Raw genomic sequence first — 23,810 nt, 5'->3', positions numbered from 1 at the left:
GAGTATTCCAATACAAAATATAATCATTACACCTGAATTCTTGCAAATTGCATGGCAGAATCAAATTAACAAATACCAGACGTGAACTTTCATGAGAAATTAGCTCAGAATCAATCCTTTAAGGAAGCAAAAAAATATCCTAGGCAGAGAAAAAATAAAAAAAAGTAAAAAATTGCTACATACTGTAAATACTGTATGAGTCATTTGCAGAAACAAAGATCTAAGTGCAATAAATAGCCAATCAAGAAGTCCTATATATGCTGACAAAAAATGAGCAAAGACTCTTCCATATTCTCACTCTTCCTGCATCAAGCTGTAGAATTGCAGAACTTGTTTTATGAGTTTATATAAATTTAAATATATATGCATAAATATATAAAAATTATAATCCCATAGAGAAAGCTGTAGGTGATATTCAAACTGAATATCCAGAAAAGCAACAAGAACAAAGATGATTTTACATAAAAATTAAGTCTGTTTTAGATACCATAACCTGTTCACATAAGGGCTATGAAACACATTGGTTACATGGTTTTATTTGGTTTGCAATCTACTTTTACTTTGGTTTTAAATAAACACTCACCAACAAATAGTCACAAGACTAGAAATCCAGATACTTCACAAAGTATTCAAATTGTCTGAAGGGTACAGTTCAGATTTACTTAACTATAATGTAGGTCAAATTGAGCTGGACTTCCCTGCTGCCTCAATAGACTAAGAAAGTTGAGGATCAAAGCAAGACTTTGGAAATGGTTTGTTCCACTGACCAGATCAACCCAACAGACAAGTCTAACATTACATTGCTATTGGTATTATACAGAAAATGTTATACCATGCAGTTTAGTCACATAGAAACGGTGCTTCCTTTATTAAGTTTAATGTTTCAATTATAAAGAAAGAAATAAAACACACACACTAGCCATTTGTCTGAGGTGAAGCAGACCAATTGAGTCACTGGAGAAAAAATGACAACACATTTAAGCAAAAGTTACTGTCAATCAATTAATAGACCAGTTACCAACTGTTCCAAGCTGGGACAGGGATGAAAAGGCAGCTGAGTGGTAAGTTTTCATGACAAATGCCGTAGATCACCACAATATAAGACTGGATAGGACAGCTGTCAGAATTCACCAAAAGAAAATTTGAGTATTCACACATTTGAAGAGCAATTCTGCAATGCAAACATTCCCAAACTACCTTAAAATAGGTATAGATACTGATACAAATCCTTCAGCATGATCATTACACAGCAGCTCAGGCAAGCTTATTTTATTAACCCAAAAGCATAAGCACTTTAGCAATAAAACTAGCAGTTGTATTGAAAGGAGGTGAGAACTGTTTAAATCTAGTTTAGGTATGTCTAAAAAGGAAAACTGTAATTGTCTGTTCTACAACACATGTCTAGAAGAGCACATTCTGAATACTTCTAGTATGCTAGAACTTACAGTTTCAACACTATTTTCCCTGCTACAGTCATCTTTGGCCTTTCAGTGAGAGCTTACTTAGTTACATAGAACAGTTAAGTTGCTTAAATTGAATTGTAAAACAAAATCTAACAAAAAATAGATTTCAATAAGACTGTAGCCCTTAAACTGTGCAAAACCAAAAGCTTAAGTTAATTCTCATGAGATCACTATTGTAGCATTTTCAGAATGCTCTTCAGAGTAGAACAAGATGTTTTCTTCAAGTTCAATACAAAATGATAAATCTGTATTATTCTCAGGATTTATATTTTTTTTTAGAGTATCAATGGTTCAAGAAAAAAACTGGCCACAGAAACACTGTTTTACAGCCTACACCTCTCAACCTTTAGAAGAAAACAAAGCACTGCTTCTAGAAGTAATAACTTTTCTACCAGCAGCCTCTGAAACTCCTCAAGAAAGAAGTCTAATTTGCCAACTTACAGTCTTACTAGCACAACCAAAATTATTTCAATATTCTTGAAATATATTATTTAAACAAAATAAAATGGTAAATATAATAAAAGGGGCAAAAATTTGAACATTTCTTTTACCAAAATTAACAAAGCAAGACTACAATTATCCACAGAAATACAGTAACAAGACTGACATAAGCGTTTTTTGAGTATTTTTCTCATTCTGTAACATTCCACCCATTTTCCAAATATAATGTGTTTTGTTAACTACTTTCAAAATTTACTCAACTGTCTCCCAGATGAATTTCCTTAGCACTCTAAATTTATAGTCTCTATAGAAAAGAAGAGTCTGTACTAAGGCAAAAATCTCTGATCCCCCTTCTATATTAAAGAATAATAATTGTCACCATCGTCATTATGGAATATAAATTTCAAGTAAAAACTGAACCACTGCTCTAATGGGAAGTGGAAACAGTGGTTAAAACAATGTTGTACCATATACGTCCCCCCCAACTTTTTTTTTTTTTTAAAAAAGGACACATTTGTTCATTCATTTGAAAGATATGTCTTCCTGTGGGAAAACAGTCTAATTTTGAGAACTGTGCTTCCTGATCACCTGAATATTGCAGGTGCACATTAACACACAGTACTCTGCAAAATTTTACTTAGCAACATCTTTGAGGCTGCCAAAAAAACTCTAACATTGTGCAGAAACGGGAGGATGCTTTCCCTAGTAAAGACATCATGTTAAACTACTCCCGAGTTGTACAAGCTAATACTGAAGATGTTGATGCTGAGAAGTATCAACAGCAAGGGAATTTTATTGTTTAACCTAAATTAATTTGGTTACCAATAGCTCAGGCTCAGACAAGCCCTTGCAAGGTAAATGCGAAGTTCCCATCTTTACTTCACAAAATCTCACTCTTAGTTGCTGTATACACATGTACCTCTCATAACAAACAAAAATGACACATAAATTCCACTGCCCTTTTCCTTCTTCTAAGATACGCATATTGCATATCACCTTTAAAGTGGACCAAACTAGGAATAAATGCACTTTAAATGTCTCCCTACATTTTCATGATTTAACAGCCAAAATATCAAGACATCCATCTTCAAAAGGCTGCTCTCCCTGTCCACTGCAAACAGTCCAGACATGCAAACTCAGGAACCTAAACACAGAAAAGATGAGTCAAGCCCTAAGAGCCTAAATGCTGTCAACCACGAGTATTTTAAGTTCTTATTTCTTCCCTTTGAAGAAGGGGAATGAAAAAAAACCAAACAAATCTCTATTCCTTTTCAGGTTTTCTACCTTTTTCAGTTTGGCTGACACAAAACACTTGGTGGAAGAATTTTTCAACAGTATCTTCACCTGGAAGATCAGTTTTTTGTAAGTATCAACTTGGCTGTGGGAAGGTGTGGTGTTAGGTGCTTTTGATTTTGTGGGAGAGAAGTTTTGCATGCTTCTTATTTCTGAAATATCAGCACTAGTTGGGTTCCAGATTATTTGATTATTTGCATTGCAACAGGTGCTTTTGGGCATCTCTGGGCTATTTATAGGACTTAAATTATTTATCCTCAAGAAGTATATTTGAGTGTCAAAACTCACTCCGTAACATACTGTCAAGTTCATAACATCAGAGAAAGAATACTGCATTTTTTTTCTGCAATCAGCTCAATATCCGAGATTAAGGCAAAAGAAACAAGTTACAGGCAAACACTGGCCATTTACCTCAACACTGACTTTAAACACTGAAGACAGAAAAGCAGAAATGTGAACTTTCAATTTTCACATGTTAAAACTTCTTCCATATACTCTCACTTTTTTGACCTTTCTGGAAGATAAAAGAGAATATTTGTTTCAATCCATCTTTTTCCAGCCTAATGAGAACAAGAACCTCATAGGAAAGGATCTGTTGCTGCCTGCTCCACAATAAACATTATGCTACCAAAATTCACCTCAGCAGCGGATAACAGGAAAAGCAAGAGAAGAAAGTTGAGTCACACCTGGTCATTTTCTCTCTAGAACATCAGCTGTAACAATACTAAGGATTTATTTTGGGACAAGTATGATCTTGTGGGAGGGGAAAATGAAGCAAGAAACACAGAGTGAAAAAAAAAACACAAAACAAGTCATTTAGCTTTATGCCTAAAGTCTCAAAGATGTATAAATGTAATGGTGAATTCAGGTCACCATCACAGTCACAACATTCAGACCATGTTTTCTTTCAAAACTTGTGGTATTTAAGAACATGGCCAAGTAAAATCATGGTTTACTACTTATCACTTCAGTATCAAGGAAAGGTGACAAAACAGGAAAACAATGCTCACACATCCCTTAGAATACAATATTTAAAGTAAGTGAGGACCTCAGTAGTGAAACCAAAGACAGCACTTGGCAAGAAACAAAACTAATTTGAGCCCCATGAGGAAGGAAAAAAAAAACACAACCAACCAAACAAAAAAAAACCAACAAAGAAACAGCAGCGTGGTTTATTAGTAAAGAACAACTTAGCTATTCTGGTGAAGAATTTTTTACTTAAGACTATACACAGGAAAAATAGTACTGTAAGGTCCTATACAAGAGCAGATTCCTTCTTAGAGCATTGTACTACAGTTCTGTACCTACAGTCCTGCTGATATAATGCCATTAGAAATATATCTGGCTAGCACATTTGTGTGTGAAATTAAGTATTTAAAAATAAGTTGCACCTCATTTTTCCCATGTACTTCTTAAACTTTTCCCATGCTCGTAAAAATTAAAATACTGGTTTGCCCAATTTTTTATTCTGCATTTATTTAGTATAAAGCACTTCATGGGAACAGTTGTTTGAAAAGAATCTTTTAGCATGAAAATATTATTAAAATATGTCAATCAATTGAATAGATTTACAAAACTCCATTTAAACTTATAAAGCCTGCTATGGAATTCATTGCACTTTGAAAAATGGGCAAGAAACATCTCACAGGAGAGAAGACAAGAATAAGTTTGTCATCTTTCTCCTCCTGGAGTTCTCTTCCTTCCCCCTTCCCTATGATCATATATTTCATTTAGGAACATTAAATTTGTTCTCCCAACTTCACCTACCCAAAAGTGAAGAAATACCTTCTGGTTTTCTTGTACTTACTATTCTAGTTTACCTAAATTACTATGTTATTATGGCATAATTAAAGATTTAATATCTCTGTTACAGGATATATGTCAGGTGTCTGACTACAGCCTGTCTGACTACTGGAAAGTCGCTCTTGTTAAATGCTCATCAAAACCATGTATGATTCAGAAAATATGCCACTAGTGTTCATAGTCTCTCTCTTCCATGGACCAGACCTACAAAAAGTTTGATATGGGTTCAGATAAGCATTGGTGGACCATGAACTTTCAGCAGTTAGGTTTCAATGAACATAGTAGTCGTGGCATATAAATTCTCGCTTCTGTGCGGCACAGAACTACCTCAATCTTTGGCACAGCCGAGTATGTAAACTCAACTGAGATTCACAGAATATTTCAGCCTGGTCTGTGCAGCAGTTTCTGAGTATGCTGAGCAAATACTCGTATTTCGGCATCCTTTGAAAGGGAAAATCAATTCAAAACCAGAATTGGACAACCAGGCACCTTCAACAGCTCCAGAGCAAGAGCACTCACCTTTCATGTAAGAGAACTGTTTAAAAAACCATACACCTCAAAGATGCAAAGCCACATCTTCACCCTCTGAGGAAGTACCCTCAAATATTCTTCCTGTTCAACCTCTCCTAGTGCCAGAAATCAGTATGTAGCCCATTACTGTGCTCTCTCAAACCCAGCAACTTCACTTTATCAACTAAATAGTAGGGCACTTTCCCCAAAAGCATATCTACACTCTAGTCTGTGCTCCCAATGCCTTTTACCAAAGGGCCCACAAAAATGAAAACAAAGGTTGAGTCATGGGATGTTTGAGGGAGATAAACGTCCTCCCAACCATCATGCTAAGCTGTTCCTCCCTTTTGCTCTTCTTCCCTCATGGTAAGTTCTTTGCTAAACCAGGCACAGTATCCAACAGAAATCAGAGAACACATGCAAACCAGCCTGCATTATGGTGGTCAGGTTAACAGATTTTAATCCTCTTAGACTGTGAAGGTTATTTAAAAGAGTAGTTGTTATAGTCAAAGCAGGTACTGCTTCCATATTTTTTTTTTTATTTTTATATGAACTTTACTTCATCCTTCAAGAGAAGGTGCCTAAAGTCAGGGATAACCACAATCTTACAGACACCAACATCATTTTGTTACCGTAAATATTAGACATAAACAGCTGTAAGTGCATGGAGTTCCTCCTTATTTTGCTACTTTCCCAAGTTGATAGTTTTCAAGGACATAGTGCTTCTAAGCCTGGGTGTTTATAAGCAACAACATTCTAGTAGAGAAGACAGCAGAGCTTCCTGTCCTGCAATTTCTGGGTATCCCCATCCCCCCCCACAAACATCTCCAAGTATGCCAAATAGAGCACATAGCTTTCCAGAACATCAGCAGGGAAAAAAATGGCTATTCTTATGACATTCTTATTCTTTGACAGCAATCAAACTGCATGCAACCCTAACTTGCTGTACTGAAATTGATGACAATACATTGACCTCATCTATTTGTGCAGGGAGATCAAAATGGAGGACAGGGCAGTATTGACTTAAACCACTGCTAATAAAAATATTTTAGATTTACTCTTTCAGCACATGTGATAGAAACCTAAACTGTACTTAACCAACTTAATTAAAAAAGGTTTAAGCCAAGCATAAATGAGTTTTATCAAGCTAAACTGCACATCTACATATTATTCTGCAGTATTCTACACTGATTTAACTTGCAGCCCATTTAACTCAGGAACGCTACGTAGCATGTTAGTAGGTGCGCACAGAGCAGCCCAACCTCAAGCGTTACCAGCTCAGATCGCAGCAGCACTACAGACATTAGTGCAGAGCACTGCATCTTTTATGAACTCTGCCACTCAGAGGCAGGCATCAAGTGTGCTCAGTTTCAGTATCACTTTGAGGCCCCTGTACTGCTTCCTGGTCAGGAGCTAGATCCTCTCCCTCCCCACAGCCTTCTGCTGAGGTGCACAGGCATGTCACACATTTATTTTAAAACCAACTTACAGTAAGTCAGCTCAGTTTCTTTAATAAGGCCTTATCTATTCATCTGTGCACATTTTTATACCCTTGAAGTTTTGCATTTTGTCCTCCTTCTCCCTATAAAACAACCAATGCCACAGTTGCTAAGAGATGCAAAAAACGGTCATCATCTCAGAGCTAGTTGAGAAAAGAAGAAATGGGGGAAAAAATATCAAGCTGGGGAAGACAGAGAAGGGAGACTGTTCTTCGAGTATTCTGTCAGTGCCCTGATAGGCAGCTGTCTGCTCCTTTTACATTTTATTCCCTTCTCTGTGTCTTCATATCAAGCACCCCCACTTTAAGTCTCTCTTTCTGCCTTGAGGAACTTTCCCCTTGCTTAACCTCTAAACAGCACATTAAAGAACACTCTAAAAATACACTATTTGAAATTGGCTATTGATCATTTCCACATTTCTTCACTGGCCTCAGGAACATTTCCATGACTATATGACTTCTTTAAAAACTACTATTTTTCTGCAGTCTGCGCTTCACTTTAAGTCATAATCCTCTGTGTCCACTGTATCCACAGCAACTAATCATGACGTAACAAAAAAGATCAACCACTTCTGGTGGGGAAAAAAAGCATCACAAACCTTTAAAGCAGTCTTGTATTAATCTCAATTTCTCAATGAAATGCCTGCTCGTATTTCAAAATGGAAAAATCATCTCAAAAAGCAACACAATTCAAGAGAAGATAACACGGTCTTCACCAAACACAAAATTCTCAGGCCTTTCCAACTCGATTTTTAAAGACATATTAAAACTATCACTTCACTAAGAAAAGGGTTGAAATCGCACCCTTTTGGCTATGGAAAGCTTAAGGGCAATTAAGACTTACAGCACTTACTGGAATAAAACTATCCAAAATTATTTCACAGTCCTATAAAGAAAAAAAGAATAAAATTTCTGAATAGTTGAAGGTACAAGCCTTCAAACCAGGTGCAGAAATATATGTAACTATATGTATGTAAGTTCAAATACAATGCGCAGACAGATACGGTGGATGTGAACACAACGAACATGACCACTGACGTCTGAAATGCCAATTCATTAAATACATGCATTTAGTCTGCAATGCCACTGACTACAGGCAGTTTTTAATAAGTGTGGTAGGTGTGAGACACAACCTTGCCTTCTACCAAAAATTCTACACACGCAAAGCATCTTTGCATCTACATTCAGGGCAACGACGTGCTGGCGTTTTGAAATGTACTTGGCTGTAGTCAGTTAACCTGTTTGATCTCTTCACTGGCCCGACAACTACATTTAAATGATGAATCTTCTATCATGATGCAGGTAAATGAAGTTAAACCAGACACATCAGGTTTTACACCAAAAGGTCCTTCGGCTTCAGCCAGCGGCTGCCCCCGTCTCACAGACGGGCCAAACCCGGTTACAGGTTCGTTCAGCTGCAGATCAAAGCCGCGATCTCGCAGCCGGGGCCGCCGACACCGGCAGCAGCGGGGGCTCGCCCTCGCTCCGCACCGGGGACAGACAATGCCGGCAGCTCCCCCGGCTCACAGCTCGGCTCCCCAGCTACGCGAAGGCTGCGGCGCGTCTCCTCAGCCGCCTACCGCCACCACAGGCAGCCCTGCGGCGCCCAGCGGCCGCGGAGGCCGCCCGCCAGCCCCCTCCCCAGCGCCGCCGTTCCCTCTGTGTCGGGGAGCGGGGAGCGGAATCGCCCCCAACGGCACCTGCCGCCTGTTAAACGGCCGCCGGTCAACCCGGCTGCCTCCGAACGGGCCCACAGCGCCCGAGCGGCCGCGGCTCTGGGGCGCGGCAGGGGGAAGAAAGCAGCGGAGGCGCCCAAAAAGGAGGGCGCCGGGAAGGGACGGAGGCAGCCGGCTGCTGACTACCTCCTCCCGCCGGGCACGGCCGCAGGCAGGCACCTGGGCAGCTCCTTTGTTCCTCCCCGGTCCCGCCGCCTCGCCCCTTCCCGCACTCACCCACGGTGGCCAGGGTCTCCAGGTCCTCCAGCTTGTAGGCGGCGGGCTCGGGCGCGGCGGGCTCGCCGGCACCGGCGGGGCTGGGGGCCAGCGCGGCGGGCTGAGGCGCGGCTAGCCCCGCCGCCGCCTCGCCGCCGCTCTTCGCCCCCATTTTGGCCTTGGCGGCGCTGAAGGCGTCCATGGGGCCGAGCGGGCGCCCCGCGGCCGCTCAGCACATGGAGAAGGGCGAGCCGGACCGGCGAGGGGAAGGGGGAAGAGAGGGAACGGCGGGGACGCAAAGTTTCAGTCTTCAGCAGGCGGGGTGGCTGCTCCCGGGGGCTGGATCCCGTTCCCGCTGCCGCCTCTGAGGGGGCGCGGAACCCTTCAGCATCGCGGCCGGCCGCCGCGCCTCCCGCCACTCGCAGCAGGCACGGCCGCGCCGCGCAGGCAGACAATGGCGAGGGTGAGCCCAGCCGCGCCGCGCCGTGCCGAGCCGAGCCGTGCCGAGCCGCGCGGCGCCACACGCGGGGCGGAGGGGCGGGGTCTGCCTGCCTGCCTGCCTGCCGCTGCGGCACGGTCCCGCAGAGGGCTGGCGGGCTGGGCGGGGGAAGGCGCGGCCCCGCCGCACGGCGGGAGCGCGGAGCTCGCCCCCCCGCCGCGGGCGCAGCCCGGGGGGTTCTGGTAGTGCCGGTGCCCTTTGCTCGTCCTTCCCCGCGCCCGGCCCGAGAGGCGGCGCGGCTGCGGGGGGAACGGGGCGGGGGTGAGCTGCCGGCTGCGGCGCCTGCCCCCGCGCTCCCTCGGTGCCGTGGCTGCCGGGGGACGGGGACAGGTCCTGTCCGCTCCGCACGGAAAGTTGGCGATGATGGCCTCCTGGCCCACCTGGCTTCACACCGACAGCTCTGCGGAGCGTCCGTCCGGCCGCACGCCTGTCCCAGCAATCGGCTGCTGCAGGGTTAGCGAGCGTCCCTCGCCCGCACGTTGCAAAACGTTTCTCACCAGTTATTTTACTCCCTGTTTTCAAGTAGGTGTGGATATTGCAACGGCCACAGCCCCTCCGTGTTCTCGGGTCGAGCCTGCAAAATATTATTTCGGTGCCTGGGGCTGGCCGGTGGGTGCGCAGAGCTGCACCCAGCCGCGCTGAGAGGGCACCTACTGCGGCAGCGGCCGAGTACCGAATATAGCTCCTTCCACGGCGGCCAAGAGACTGTTGACAATTATGCTGAAAGACGGGGAAAATGGTGCGTGAGCCAAGTCACTAAGAAGCGTCGTGTCAAAATGGGGAAGGAAATCCTAATTTTTTCCATGCGTTCTTCTGGCCCTGTTTTACACTGCTCGCAGCTCCTACCCTCTGCTCCAGCAAACAGGGTATCTGTAAAGCTGATGTGTGAATAAAGTTACACGGGTGGCATCTTGCACCTCCTTTTTGTGAAAACATGGGAATATAAGGCCTACTGGTTCCGTTGTGGAGTAGGTTCAACAATAATGAGAAATTATTATGCATGTGTAGACAAAAAATTAGTATAAATACAGAAATAAACAATTATATATAAGAATTACACATTTATGTACATCTTTCCTGAATTTTAAGAGTCTTATAGTCTTATTTACAGTCATGATACTCAGAGGATATAACATGTATTTTTATCTTTTAGCTTGTTGACATGAAGGGTTATGACTAACTCGGAAAAATGCTAGGTCATCTCTGCTTCCTGTCAGCCTGTGAAAAGAATCACCAGTCAAGGAGGATGATGTCACTTTTGCTACAAAATTTCTAATTTCATTTGTGTACCCTTGGGAATGCAAGTTTTGCATTTCTGTTTTGCTTTACTACTTAATTTCCTTTTTATATTATGTTTTTTACATTGTATAAAAAAATCATTGTGATTCATGCCTTGAATGGAATATTTTAAAGATTCCTTAAACTGCAAATCAGAAATGTTCTGTCAGGCTGTAAATTTAGTTCCTGTTTGGTTAAAAGATGAGAAAGCCACAAACCTTTCTTAACAATAACAGAAAATTTTAAGTTAATAGTTCGAAAGGTAACATTCATACATTGAAGGAATCTCAGTGTATATAAAAACATAACTTTGATTTTTAGGCAAATAATTACAAATTGAGGTGGTTTTTAGGAAGAGGTACAAGCTAATTGTAAACATAATTTTCAATGGAGAATCCCAAAAGGTTTTTTTTCCCCTCATAAAAACTAAGAAATCATTGACTGTTCAGATTTTATAAAGGACATAAAATACTTCACAGAAGGTATTGATTACTTTCAACTGGTATTTATGCTACAAACTTCATTAGTGATTAAATTACTTGCATTTAGGAACGTAAAACTTTCTTTAAAGAAAACCTCCTACTGCCATGCTTCAGCAGTTGGTGGCCTGTATGACAGCACACATCCAAAAAGGCTGTGATTCAGCAAGGCTTGTAAGCACAGGATTAACTCCATTCAATGCAGCGTCTCTTTTCTTATGATTAAAGTTAGCTTCCTACCTTGCCAGACTGGCATCCAAAACATTCACTAGTTGTAGCAATATAATTGCAATGTTTATATTTAGAATGTTAATATATTATTAGTGTGCTTTACCACCTCTGTATAACCTACTTAGAATTTATCTTGCAGATACTGAATATTATTCGCAGTATTTCAGGGAAAACAAATGTCATTCTTTCTAAAGACAGGAAGATTGAGAATCAAAACTCATAATTTCATAACTGCATGTGGAAATAGAGCTGGCCACTGGGTTGCCATAGTGGATATGAAACTTAGTTTGTTGGCTGATTTGGCCTCACTTTGTAGAAAAGTCTGCAGTCCTGTTCTCCTTTTCTCTTTCATTTTTGCCACTATTCTAACTTAGTATGTGAACATTTGGTTATAGGTACTTTTTGAATAATCTTAGCCTTTCTCTTGCCCTCAATAGTTCATAGTTCTAATCTTTTTCACTTTCCCCATGCATGCAATAGGTGTCTAAAGCCAGGTTCCTTTAGCTTAAAGCAGAGTTTGATGCTGTATGTTTCCATTCCTTTACCTTGCAAGTAGTTACACCAAGGTTTACCTCTGTTTTCATTTTCCCTTAAAAGTACCAGCTGTTACAGATGATTCTTTCCAGGGATAGTGAATGCCTTACTAAAAGAGGTTTTATTAAAGAAAAAAAGAGAGACAACAGTAGTTTAAATAGTTTTCTCAATACTCATGATTTTAGGTGTTGTTTTTCTTCCATTTCAGCTGCAAAAAGTTTTCACTGTACTTGTATTCCTTTATAAGTTCAGAATTCTGAGGGGCCAAAAGCATCCCAGGTGTCAGTTTGGTTACTCGATGCTGCCAAACTTGACTTTGCCACACATACCACCACACCTGTAGATCAGTGATTCTTTGGGCGCTAAATTAATAACCTACCTCCCATTCCTTCCTTTTTGTTTGCATGTTTTTATCCACCACCACCCCACGCCCCCCAGGAAACCTTTGGTTAACAATTTTAAACTAATGGAAAGGATTATAAACTTTCTACCAGACTATCTATGAGTTGATGTAAGAGATCGTTTCTCTGTCATTTCATGGGGACATTGTGATACACATATCATGCAAATGAAATAGAATTTAAGCACCTAACTCTTGGTCTTTTGGTTCTCTGAGAAAGGAATTGGTCATTTAAATGTCTCCATGACCGCAGACAAGAGTCTCTCCTGTGGTCTGAGCATGTTTGCATTTGTCTACCTGAAAGCGTGCCTTTTTCTTCCCTGCAAATGTATAATTTTCCTTACAAATCCTGTTAAAGAGTATCTTTACCATCACTGTCATAGTAAAACTACTACAAGTTTGCTACAGACCTGTTCAAACCTGTAGGGAGGAAATGGAGGAGTCCTTCAATGTTGGTTATTACTAATAAATAGCTCTGTATCTTCTCTTTTTGTCGCATTATGTACAGTGCCTAAAAACGTGGGACTGCTCTGAGGAGGAAGAATAACTAGTAAAGATAATTAGTACTGGTATGTGTTTTTCATTTGTTTTGTTTTGCTAAAGAAGCTCATGATCAGGCAAGTTCTGTGAAGTAAACAAGCACCCTTTCATGCAAGAAATCCCAGCCATTGACAAGGGAAGGGGGAAATTGTTCCACCCATCTGAAGTCAGTCCTTCATAGTATGGAAATAAGACCGTTCGTATAATGAACAATCACATCATGCAAATGTATCTACACATTCATAACACAACTATCACACTTGTATTTTAATATGATTATGTTTAATGCGGGTTTTTTTTAGAAGTGTTTAAATGATTACGTGTATAGTGGCTGAGTCCAAATGAGATTTTAAGCACCAAGAATAGAATGTAGATGCCTATATCCCAAACTGTGATTCTGTTGAGTTTTGCCGAGTGGATGCCTTGCTTCAGAAGTGCATCAACTTAGCCAGTTCAAACACGGAAATGCTGTTACTAGGGTGTCTAGACTTCTGCCCAGTCTGAGCAAGTTTGTGCCTAGCTTCTGCCAAAACTAGATTGAGATCTAGAAACAAGATGTTGCTTTGCCTAGGTTTGCTGAGGAACTTGTTCTGGTAACCATTCTGAAAGCCTATCTCACATATGCTAAACTGCTCTCCTCACAAAATTGAGTCGTGGCCACCTTTTTAGAAAAAAATGTTGGAGGAATGCTGTGTTATCTAATAGGAGACACGGAAATACCAGCGTGCTGGATAAGCTCTTCAAAAGCAGATGGTGATGTTTTCTTCAAGTGGAAGACAGAATAGAGCAGCAATGCACTAAGACATCTTTTGTTCATTCTTTTCCCCCAAAGAACTGGTTATGTATATTCATACTAGCACATCCCATTTTGAATACCCAGGATAACATGCTGGTTGTAGCAGTCACTCAGCAAATGGAATATCCAGCATTTTTAATCTTCATTGTATGAAAGGCATTCTCATTCCAGCCTCTTTTCTTTAAATTACCAAAGGCAACTGCAGGACATATTCTCCCATATTGTGCATTCCTACTTAACAAACACTCCTTTTTTACTGTGCCCATGAGATGGAGTGTTTGGGTCACTGCTCTGTGGAATGCTGCAAAAGTTGTAGAAATTAAATATAGTACAAGTCACATGTATTTATACAATTTATGGTATGTAACTGTGGCATGTTTTTACAAATTTTATCAAGGTTCTGCAAAAATTACTGTAAAATAATGAATTCCACAAATGATTAAATTGGAATGAGCTTTATCAATATGATTTTTTTTTTTTGTAGCAAGACATGCATTATGTGAACTTCATAACATTCAGGGTAGTCAAACAGAATTATAAACCCCATCTGCTGCTACCAACCTCAGGGAACTAAGCTATGTCATCAAGCAGTAAATCAGATAAATGTAAAATTTCTGTGCTAAACCATTTCTTCCCCTATACTTAGAATAAAGGACTTTTAAAGTGAAATTGCATATAATGTCTTTTCTAAGGCACCTATATCTAATGCATGAACAGAATAAATCTTCTAATTCAACATCTTTCTAAATTCAGTTTGCTTTCATGTTGGCATCTTCATATCTAAGACTAAGGACTTGCACAAGGAAAAGGAAACAGCTAAAATCTTCTTTTAGGCACAGGCATCAAAGTTAAAAGATGCCAGGCTTAAGTGTCCATCGTATCTTCATTGATTTAGTGTCAGTGTCTTCCCTGTGTCACAGTTTATGTGGGCTTCAGGCTTAGAAAGGTGCGGTTCATCTTAAGCTGATCCAAATCCAAGGTGCCACAATTCTGTCATCATCTCTCACATCAGCTGTCCCACCCACACCATTGCTTTTGTATTTGACATTCAGGTAGTTCCCTGGTGATCCAGTTCAGGAATTACGTTCAGGGATTTATTTATAACATAAAATTATTAGGGTTTTTAGCCAGATCAGTTCCCCAAACCATTGCCATGTGCAAGGTTTTAAGGGCATTCAGTGCTCTAGTCGCTCAGCTGTGAGGCATCCTGAGGCAGGTTGTGTTTTCACTAGGCTGCTTCAGCTCTATCCACCACTTCCTTCTGCTTAGGCTTTTGCTGTCCCTCCCACTGCCCCTCAAAATCAAAAATCAGCGTTTTGAATACTCCATGGAAGTATGTGGCTGCAGCTGAGGTCAGTGTTTCCCACGAACGGTCTTTAAGGAGATCTTCATTTGGTGTTCTGGATGAATAAATCATGGTGGCATTGAGGCTGGCCATAAAACCAGAAGAAAGAGATGGACGCCTCATTTAAATTGTCAGGAGTTCTTGTATTCTGGAGCTATGTACCTAGTTCTGTCAGGAAATAATGCAGTTAGATTTAACCCAGGTTAGCTCCAAGCAAGAGGCTGGCATTCTCCCTCTTACTTCTGTAGTGCATACTATCAGCTAAGCAAAGTCTGACCCTTATTTACTGCAAGTTTTGGCAAATTCCACAGATCTTTGCAGTTTGTCTCTAAAATGAAGATGGTCCCACAGTTCACAGTATTACAGTGGCAATACTATGCAAAGATATTTTATAAATATGTATATTCATGGCTAAATGTAAGCAAGTCTTGTTACTTATTTTTTAAAGTAAAATGCTTACATGCATGATAGCTACATCTTTAAAAATGGAATGGAATTGTGAAAGGACTTTATCAGCTCAGTCCAGCAACATTAAGTATGCCTTCATTATCCATAAATGTTATCTTCTGCTGTGAAGTAATATATTCTTTTCTTAATCTTTTATCTGGTGTTTTGTAATTCATTAATTTAAATACTATCAATTCTGTAAATTTATTCTGTAATGGCACACTTACCACTTTAAGACTCCAAGCTGGCCTTGGATATATAAAAAGTATTAAAAAAGTATGAAAGATTTATACTTTTATCTTTCACTATCAGTTACTAGCCTTTTAGAAATGTGAGCTAAAGTGCATAGAAAACCCTTCACGATATTTCTGCTGATAGTCTTACAATTTAATCACTACTGAACATGAAGAAATAGATTTTAGATATCTTAGAATTCATTTTTGTACTCATGTATGAAATAAAATTTATATATGATTTTTGAACTCTTTTTCTGCTAATTTGATTCTGAAAATCAAATATATTTTTGCCAAATAAATATAAAGTGATAGAACTGATTCATTTTTCTGTTTACAGTTCTGTTCATGAACTGTTCAGTACATAAGAGTCATTGCAGACTCATTAAGCAAAGTATTTAAGCACCTAGTAAATTTCAGTTAGTTTTAAGCCAGTGTCTAGATTCTGTTAAAGCCAATGGCATTAGTCACAATTAGTCACGGTTGAGTTTACATGTGTACTTTGTGTACTTAAAGCTGTGCATGCACTTATGTGTTTTTATGAATGGGAGCATAAAGCAAAAAACATAAAACTGTTCAAGCAATGAAACTGAGAATCAATCTATTTTCAAATACAAAATGGAAATATATTTTACTCAGCCCATTTAACTTGTCCATTTATCTTGCCCATTTAACTATGAACTTCAGGAGGAAAAAAAAAAAAAAAAAAGCATTGTGTTTTTTTCAAAAAGTTAAGTTAATGGAAACGTAGAATCACTGAATGGTTTGGGTTGGAAGGGACCTTAAAGATCATCTAGTTCCAACCCCCCTGTGCCATGGGCAGGGACACCTTCCACTAGACCAGGTTGCTCAAAGCCCCATCCAGCCTGGCCTTGAGCACTTCCAGGGATGGGGCATCCACAGCTTCTCTGGGCAACCTGTTCACCACCCTCATAGTGAAGAATTTCTTCCTTATATCTAATCTAAGTCTACCCTCTTTCAGTTTAAAGTCAGTACCCCTTGTCCTGTTACTGCATGCCCTTGTGAAGTCCCTCTCCAGCTTTCTTGTAGGCCCCCTTTAGGCACTGGAAGGCTGCTGTAAGGTCTCCCTGGAGCCTTCTCTTCTCCAGGCTGAACAACTGCAACTCTCTCAGCCTGTCTTCTTAAGAGAGATGCTCCAGCCCTCTGATCATCTTCATGGCCTCTTCTGGACTCACTCCAATAGCTCCATGTCCTTCTTATGTTGAGTGCCCCAGAGCTGGATGCAGCACTCCAGGTGGGGTCTCACAAGAACAGAGTAGACGGGGAGAATCACCTCCCTTGATCTGCTGGCCACACTTCTTTTGATGCAGCCCAGGATACGATTGGCTTTCTGGACTGCAAGCACATGTTGCTGGGCCACGTTCAGCTTCTCATCCACCAACACACTCAAGTCTTTCTCCTCAGGGATGCTCTAAATCCATTCTCCAACCAGCCTTTATTTGTGCTTGGGATTTCCCTGACCTACATGCAGGACCTTGCACTTGGTTTTGTTGAACTTCATGAGGTTCACATGGGCACCCCTCTCGATCCTGTCAATGTACCTCTGGATGGCATCCCTTCCCCCAGTGTGTTGACTGCAGTGCTCAGCTTGGTATTGTCAGCAAAATTCCTGAGGGTGCACTCAATCCCAGTTTCCATGTCACTGACAGAGATGTTAAAAAGCACTGGTCCCAGTACTGACCCCTGAGGGATGCCACTTGTCACTGGTCTCCACTTGGACATTGAGCTGTTGACCACAACTCTGAGTGCAACCATCCAGCCAATTCTTATCCACTGAGCGGTCCATCTGTCAAATCTGTCTTTCCAGTTTAGAGACGAGTATGTCAGGTGGGGCAGTGTCAAATGCTTTGCAAAAGTCCAGGTAGATGACATCAGTTGCTCTTCCCTCATCCACCAACACAGTAACCCTGTCACAGAAGGCTACCAGATTTGTCAGTCAGGATTTGCCCTCAGTAAAGCCATGTTGGCTGTCACTGATCACCTCCTTATTTCCCATGTGCCTTAGCGTAGTTTCCAGGAGGATGTCCATGATCTCCATGAACTTGCTGGCCACAGAGGTGAGACTGACCTGTAGTTCTGTAGGTCTTCCTTTTTGCCCTTTATAAAAATGGGGGTTATGTTTCCCTTTTTTTCAATCAGTGGGAACTTCACCAGACTGCCATGACTTCTCAAATATGATGGATAGTGGCTTAGCTACCTCATCTGCCTCAGGACCCTTGAATGCATCTCATCAGGTCCCATGGATTTGTGATCATTATAGATCTGTGCAAACCCTAGATTATGTCCAAGCATATGTACTACAGAGCTGGTCACTTTTACTCTCGAAATAGGACCATTTATCATCAAGGGCTTTACATGTGAATTCATTTAGTGCTCTCAATTTTTTTTACTGATTTGATTTACTAATTGATTTTTCCTTTTATGTTGTTTTTGTGTACTATAAAGTCTGCAAAATTGTTGACATAAATATATAATGCAGTGAATGCTGGGCAATGTATAATATGAATGTATGTGAGTTTAGCAACAAATGAGTAGACTAATAGTTCATTGATCTTGCAAAATACCTAATTTCATAATTCCCCTACTGTACTTGGCAGCTGATCTCTGGTCTTTGAGCTGATCTTGTTTCCACTCTTTGTGTTTGTTGGAAGGCAACAGATCATTTCTCTGGACAGCTGGAGTAGATCACTTGTTCAAAGTTCTGTTAAGGATGAGAACTTTTAGAAGGCCAAGGTTTGGTGCACAGCCATTCTGTTATCCACGTTTCAGACTGAGGTAATTTTACAAACTTTATACAGATGAAATTAGGATTATTTGATTAAATGTAAAATCCAACAGCTAGAAATCAAACTAATAGCGTGTCAGGATATAGGTAACTGCATTCAACTGCTGGGCTATCAAGACAATTTCCTGCAAGTCCAAGGAGAATGAGTAAAGCAGTGGCTTGAATCAGAGGAAAAATTAATTTTGCAAGAAAAAGATGCTCTAAGTCAGCTAAAAATAAATGGAAGCATTCTTTGCCAGCTTGGAGCTTAGTATATCTAGGAATCAGATCATGTCCATCATGAGGCAGAGAAGTTATTCTCATCATTAACACATTCACCTTATGAAGGCTTATACTCAGTGTTTTGGAAAGTTTCTTGTCATGTTATCTCTTTTTGCCATGGTTCTTTTTCTTCATCCACCCCTCATAGGCACAGGGATATTTCTGTGACGACAGAGGATTTGTATCAGGTATAATCTGCATACACTTGGGGGTGGTTGGTTGTTTGGTTGGTTTGTTTGCCAACCAATAATGACATATTTCAAGTATTAAAAGATGGTTGTTTAGAAACTGCTTCAAACCTAGTGGAAATTAATGTGAATCTTGCAGTTACTGATGTCCAAAATTAGTAGATAGTACTATTTGTTAAAAGAAGATATTATTTTTGGGAGCCTCAGCTTACAGGAAAAGGACCTTTAGTTCTGATGTTTCCTTTTCTCCATTTTAGTAAGTTTCTGAAAATGTATCATGCTCATTCAAATTTCCTATGATGTATGTATTGATATATAAGAAATATATGCCAACTTTAAGTTGTATAAAAATTAGTTTGATTATTGTAGCTTGGAATCCAATTCTAAACATTATCATTTAAGCATACCAAGTGTTTTCCTTGGCATTGATATAGGCAATACTTGTAATAGTTAAAGTGTGTCTGAAATTCTGTGGATGCCTTGTTGCATGCATGTGGACATTCCTCTTGTGCAGAAAGCTCTCACTGGCTCTGACTAGCTTTTTTCCTGTTGTAGTATATTCACAGGTAAAGGAAACTGCAGGTAGAAAAGATGTTTTGGAGAACTGGAACTGTAGATAACCCATTGTAGCTGCTGCTGTCCCTTATAAATGTGATGGACAATCCTGCTCATGTTGAAAACAAGGAGTTTTGCCATTGATGTCTCTGGGCTCTCTGTCTGGGCATGGAGCTGACGCTCATCAGCACACCACAAAGCAAGAGACCTCTCAGTTTTCTATTGAAATGAACTGTGAGATTTTGTTTTCAGGCATGGATTATCTCTTCACAGTCCCCAGCTGCTTCAGATGGGCTTTACAAGGCAAGCACTTGGGTCTGCAGCCTCTGTTGAACATCCTGCTTCTCCATTTCTAGCCATGCTTGGAAGGGGACACAGCTACCCTATGGAATCTGCATTCCGTTTGCTCTGATACTGCAATGCATAAATAGATACAGAAGAATAAAGCAATGACCTTTCTTTTAGGTATGGTATAAGGTATGACATTTGTTCAATTTGTGAACCCTTAATATTATATACTAATTTTTATATATATTTTACATAATGTATCCGTAATTTATTTTATCCAATATATTTGTGCGCAGATTTTTTCCACATATAAGTTTAGTTCTTGTTGCTGTTCTGTTCTCAGATGTGCCTGCATGTGTCTGCAACAAATTAACTAGAAATAGAAGGGGGAAAACAGGATTTGGGATGGAGGAGAGGACAAAAAACATAGTAATGCTCTTTCTGCACTTATTTCAGAAAGCTTTTTTTTTAATTTAATAAAATTATTTTCATTTTTCGTTTTGAACAGTTATTTTCCTTCTTTCTCTTTGCTGCATGTTATATGTGTGTTTTACTAAAAAACATTGACTCTATATATATTAATAATGTTGGTGGTTGTTTTTTTGTTGTTGGGTTTTTTTGTGGTTTTTTTTTTTTGTTAACTCTGTTGTTAACTTTGGCTGCATTTAACTGCTTGGTAGGTCCTGTAGCATGGGGATAAGGTTTTGATCTTTGTTTGGCTACTCCTTTTTTGTGACTGTTGCTCTTCAGATACTTTACTGCCTTAACCACTTTATCAGTGCTGCTGCTTTCATGTTATAAACTGTTCTTCTCATGTTTATATGCTGTGGGTTTCTTATCTGCCTCTGTTTTTACACACCCTTTCATCATACAGCCAAGCAGTCTCCTTGCTCAGAACAAGGTTCATATCTCCCAATGACACTTACACAGCTGAGAAGGTTACTACTCAAAAATGTGATGGCTTCATCTTTTTCACATTCTCCATTAAAAAAAGGATACTCAAATTCACTGTAGAAAAGCATAATATGTGGGAGCTTTGAGCAACCTAGTCTAGTGGAAGGTGTCCTTACCCATGGCAGGGGGGTTGGAAGTAGCTGATCTTTAAGGTCCCTTCCAACACAAACCATTCTATCATTTTATGATTCTATGATTCTATAAATAATAGCAGACATACAGGCCAAGGAGAAAGAGTATTCCTGTTTGAAAACAGACTGAAATACAGGGTGGGTAGGGTAGTGGGAATCAGGGTAGCACTTTAAGGTGTCCTTGCCGAGGAGGAGGGCTGCAGAGGATTTCTGAGCTCTGGAGACAGCCTCTTGAAGGAGAGCATTGACAGGGTCTCCTTTTTCAGCTTCCTTCTGAACTTCTAGTGGGGAACGGCAGATTTACATTTTGCTGGGGATGGAGAAGCCCAGTCTATAGGAACTGCTGGAGAGATACATTTGATTTGAACATACCATGGCTCACAACATGCCTTTCCTGGTGAGTTCTGGCCATTTCAAATCCCGTAGGTGGAATGGGCAATAAATACACTTATGGTAGCACATGACTTTTCCCTTTGTGTCAAGGAATCTGTGCTGCCTGTAGTTTCTGTAAGCTTTGGTTGATTTACACTGCAGATAGGAATCTGATTCTAAAATTAATGGAAGAATGAGGTTCTTTAGTGATGAGTTAGCTGGGTTCATCAGTTGTTTTCAGTATCTAAACTTGAACAGATGGAACTTGGGGAATATTGAAAAGAAGAAAATTACTGTAATTGAGAAAGAAATATAGGTAAGGGAATATAGGGATTTCACAAAGAAACTAAAATGCAGAAATACAAGTTTTAGGTTACAGGTGACTAGGGGAACACCTGGGAAGGTGTTTCTGAATGAGCTCTTCAGGCTGGACAGTTGACCACCTGATTTTTCTGGCATCCACCTATGACCCCGTAGGTGTCATGTAGGATGAGCAGGGATTTTAACAAAGGGACATGCAAGCAGGTTTTCAGAAGTTAGGAAATCAAGAGCTGAATATGTGAAAATAATATTATGATGGCGTTACAGACAGTAGAGTAACAAGGATAAATTGGAAGACTGAGACATCAAAAGTTTCTTCACATTTATTCAGTACTCTTCTACTCTGTTATATGGGATGGAGTAATTTTTACCTGACCATTGATAGATATTCCTTTCGCTATAAGTATTCAAGATCTTCAACAGAGTAGTCTGCTGTTCTACCCAAATTATTTCATTTATAATATTTGATGAGGAAAAAAAAAGGCAGCACAAAGATGATTTGCGCATTGGAGAAGAGATGCAAGAATAACTGATCTGATATTTCTGAGATTCAGTGAGAAGCGGTTATCACTAGCTAATTTGAAAAGTACTGCTAGCATTTATTTGGCAACATTACAAATATTTCATATCTTAATCTCATTACATTATAGATTATTTGTATTTCTTAGAAGTCAGTAGTTATTTGCTGGACATAATATGACAACTTTGATACTTAAAGTTTTTGACAGAAAGGTTTTCATTCAGAGAAGGTTTCAAAGGTGGACAATTTAATCTCCCCAGCTACACTCAGGGATTTTGAGAAGGATAAAATCTTTAATGAATTTTAATGGAATCAGATGGCAGCTTGAAGCTTTTCTTAGATAAGTCCATTTAAAATGTATTTCTCAGTTTGGCCTTGTTTCATGAAAGCAAATATGTGTGTGTTTTGGTTTAAGCTTATATATATGATTTGACATCAGTAGAAATGAAAGAAACATTTAAGTGCTTTGTTGACTAACAAAACATAAGCACATACTTAACAGTAAGTGCTTTACAGGATTGAAACTCTTATAATTTAAATGTTTTCTCCAGTTCTGGTGAGGGTAGAGTTAAAGAAGAAGGGAAACATTACCTTTGATTTCACTGAACCATTTAAATTACAGGCATGGCTCTCTAGGAACCGTTTGTACCAAATCAGGCCAATTCAGCAGAATGAAGCTTCAAACTACATATTCTTATTACATGTAGCACTAATTTCACTGAGTGTGAAATTGTTTTCTGCTAATCCAAAAGCATGAAACGATCACAGAGCAAGGAATACCTCATAAAAATAAAGTACCATGCTGATGGTTTCTGACAGTGGGTAATGGTTTGACAGAGGGAAAAGGTACGCTGATGACACAGGTTTGCCAGAAAATAAAATACTCACTTTCAAGTATTTCTTTAGCACCCCAATTTATTCCTTTCCAAAGACAAACTAAATTTTAATTTCACAAAACAGTGAAATATCAGAAGTGGAACTATTGATACAAAGGAAATATGACATTAAAAATGTACATTACTGTGGTTTTATACATTTACTGAAAATATGAAATAAATTCTTACCAAATGAACCCTACAGTGCAGTGCAGAAATAAAAGACTAGCAAATGATACATCATTGGCACACGTAAATCTCTGTGCTAGGGCCTTCCAAAGAATTAAATTATTTTCTATTAGTCCACATGTGCTAATATAATCTAAAGAACAGGCTTGCCCCATATTACAGAAATACCATAAGTTGTCATTAGAAGATAATTAGAAGAATAAGAAGCCTTAGACATCTCAAAATAAAACTGCAATGATGGAAATATCCTGAAAAGATTATTCCTTGTATGAGAGGACAGTCTGCTTCTGTTCTGAGAAGTGTTCCTGTGGAAGCTGTGGCAATTGTTCAAGGCCATGAGAACACTTCTGCAGTGAAGCCTAGCAAAGTCTGAGTAGGGAACTATTTTAAGACTGGGAAAACTATACGACCTCTGGAGCCTTTCAAGACCTCTTGCTATACCACAGAAAGGTTTCTGGTGGTATCTATTTGTCCTTACTTAACAAAGTTTTGTATCATTACAATAAGGAAGTGTTTGTATCAAAGCTTTTATGAGGATTTTATATGTTGCCTCCAAAAAACAACTCAATAACTCACTGTTTAATTCTTTAGGTTTTGCTTTTTAACATGTAAGCATGAACATAAAGTAG

The 23,810-nt window shown here is 39.8% G+C and overlaps 1 protein-coding gene across 8 annotated transcripts in view; it reads right to left on the bottom strand.

The window, feature by feature from the left end:
* The window catches only part of PRKX (protein kinase cAMP-dependent X-linked catalytic subunit), a 137,721-nt gene extending 128,288 nt beyond the window's left edge, over positions 1 to 9,433 (bottom strand). For all 8 annotated transcript variants that reach the window (XM_080375477.1, XM_080375476.1, XM_080375480.1 and 5 more), the window contains exon 1: positions 8,961 to 9,433. In XM_080375477.1, coding sequence (XP_080231603.1) covers positions 8,961 to 9,141 — 181 coding nt within the window. In that variant the 5' untranslated portion in view covers positions 9,142 to 9,433. The remainder of the gene's footprint in view (positions 1 to 8,960) is intronic.
* Positions 9,434 to 23,810: the final 14,377 nt, after the last annotated feature.

This window comes from Falco punctatus, assembly GCF_963210335.1.
Source record: "Falco punctatus genome assembly, chromosome: 2".
In the NCBI taxonomy this organism is placed as follows: domain Eukaryota; kingdom Metazoa; phylum Chordata; class Aves; order Falconiformes; family Falconidae; genus Falco; species Falco punctatus.
Note: the sequence above shows the minus strand (reverse complement) of the source record. Positions and strands in the feature narration are given on the sequence as shown.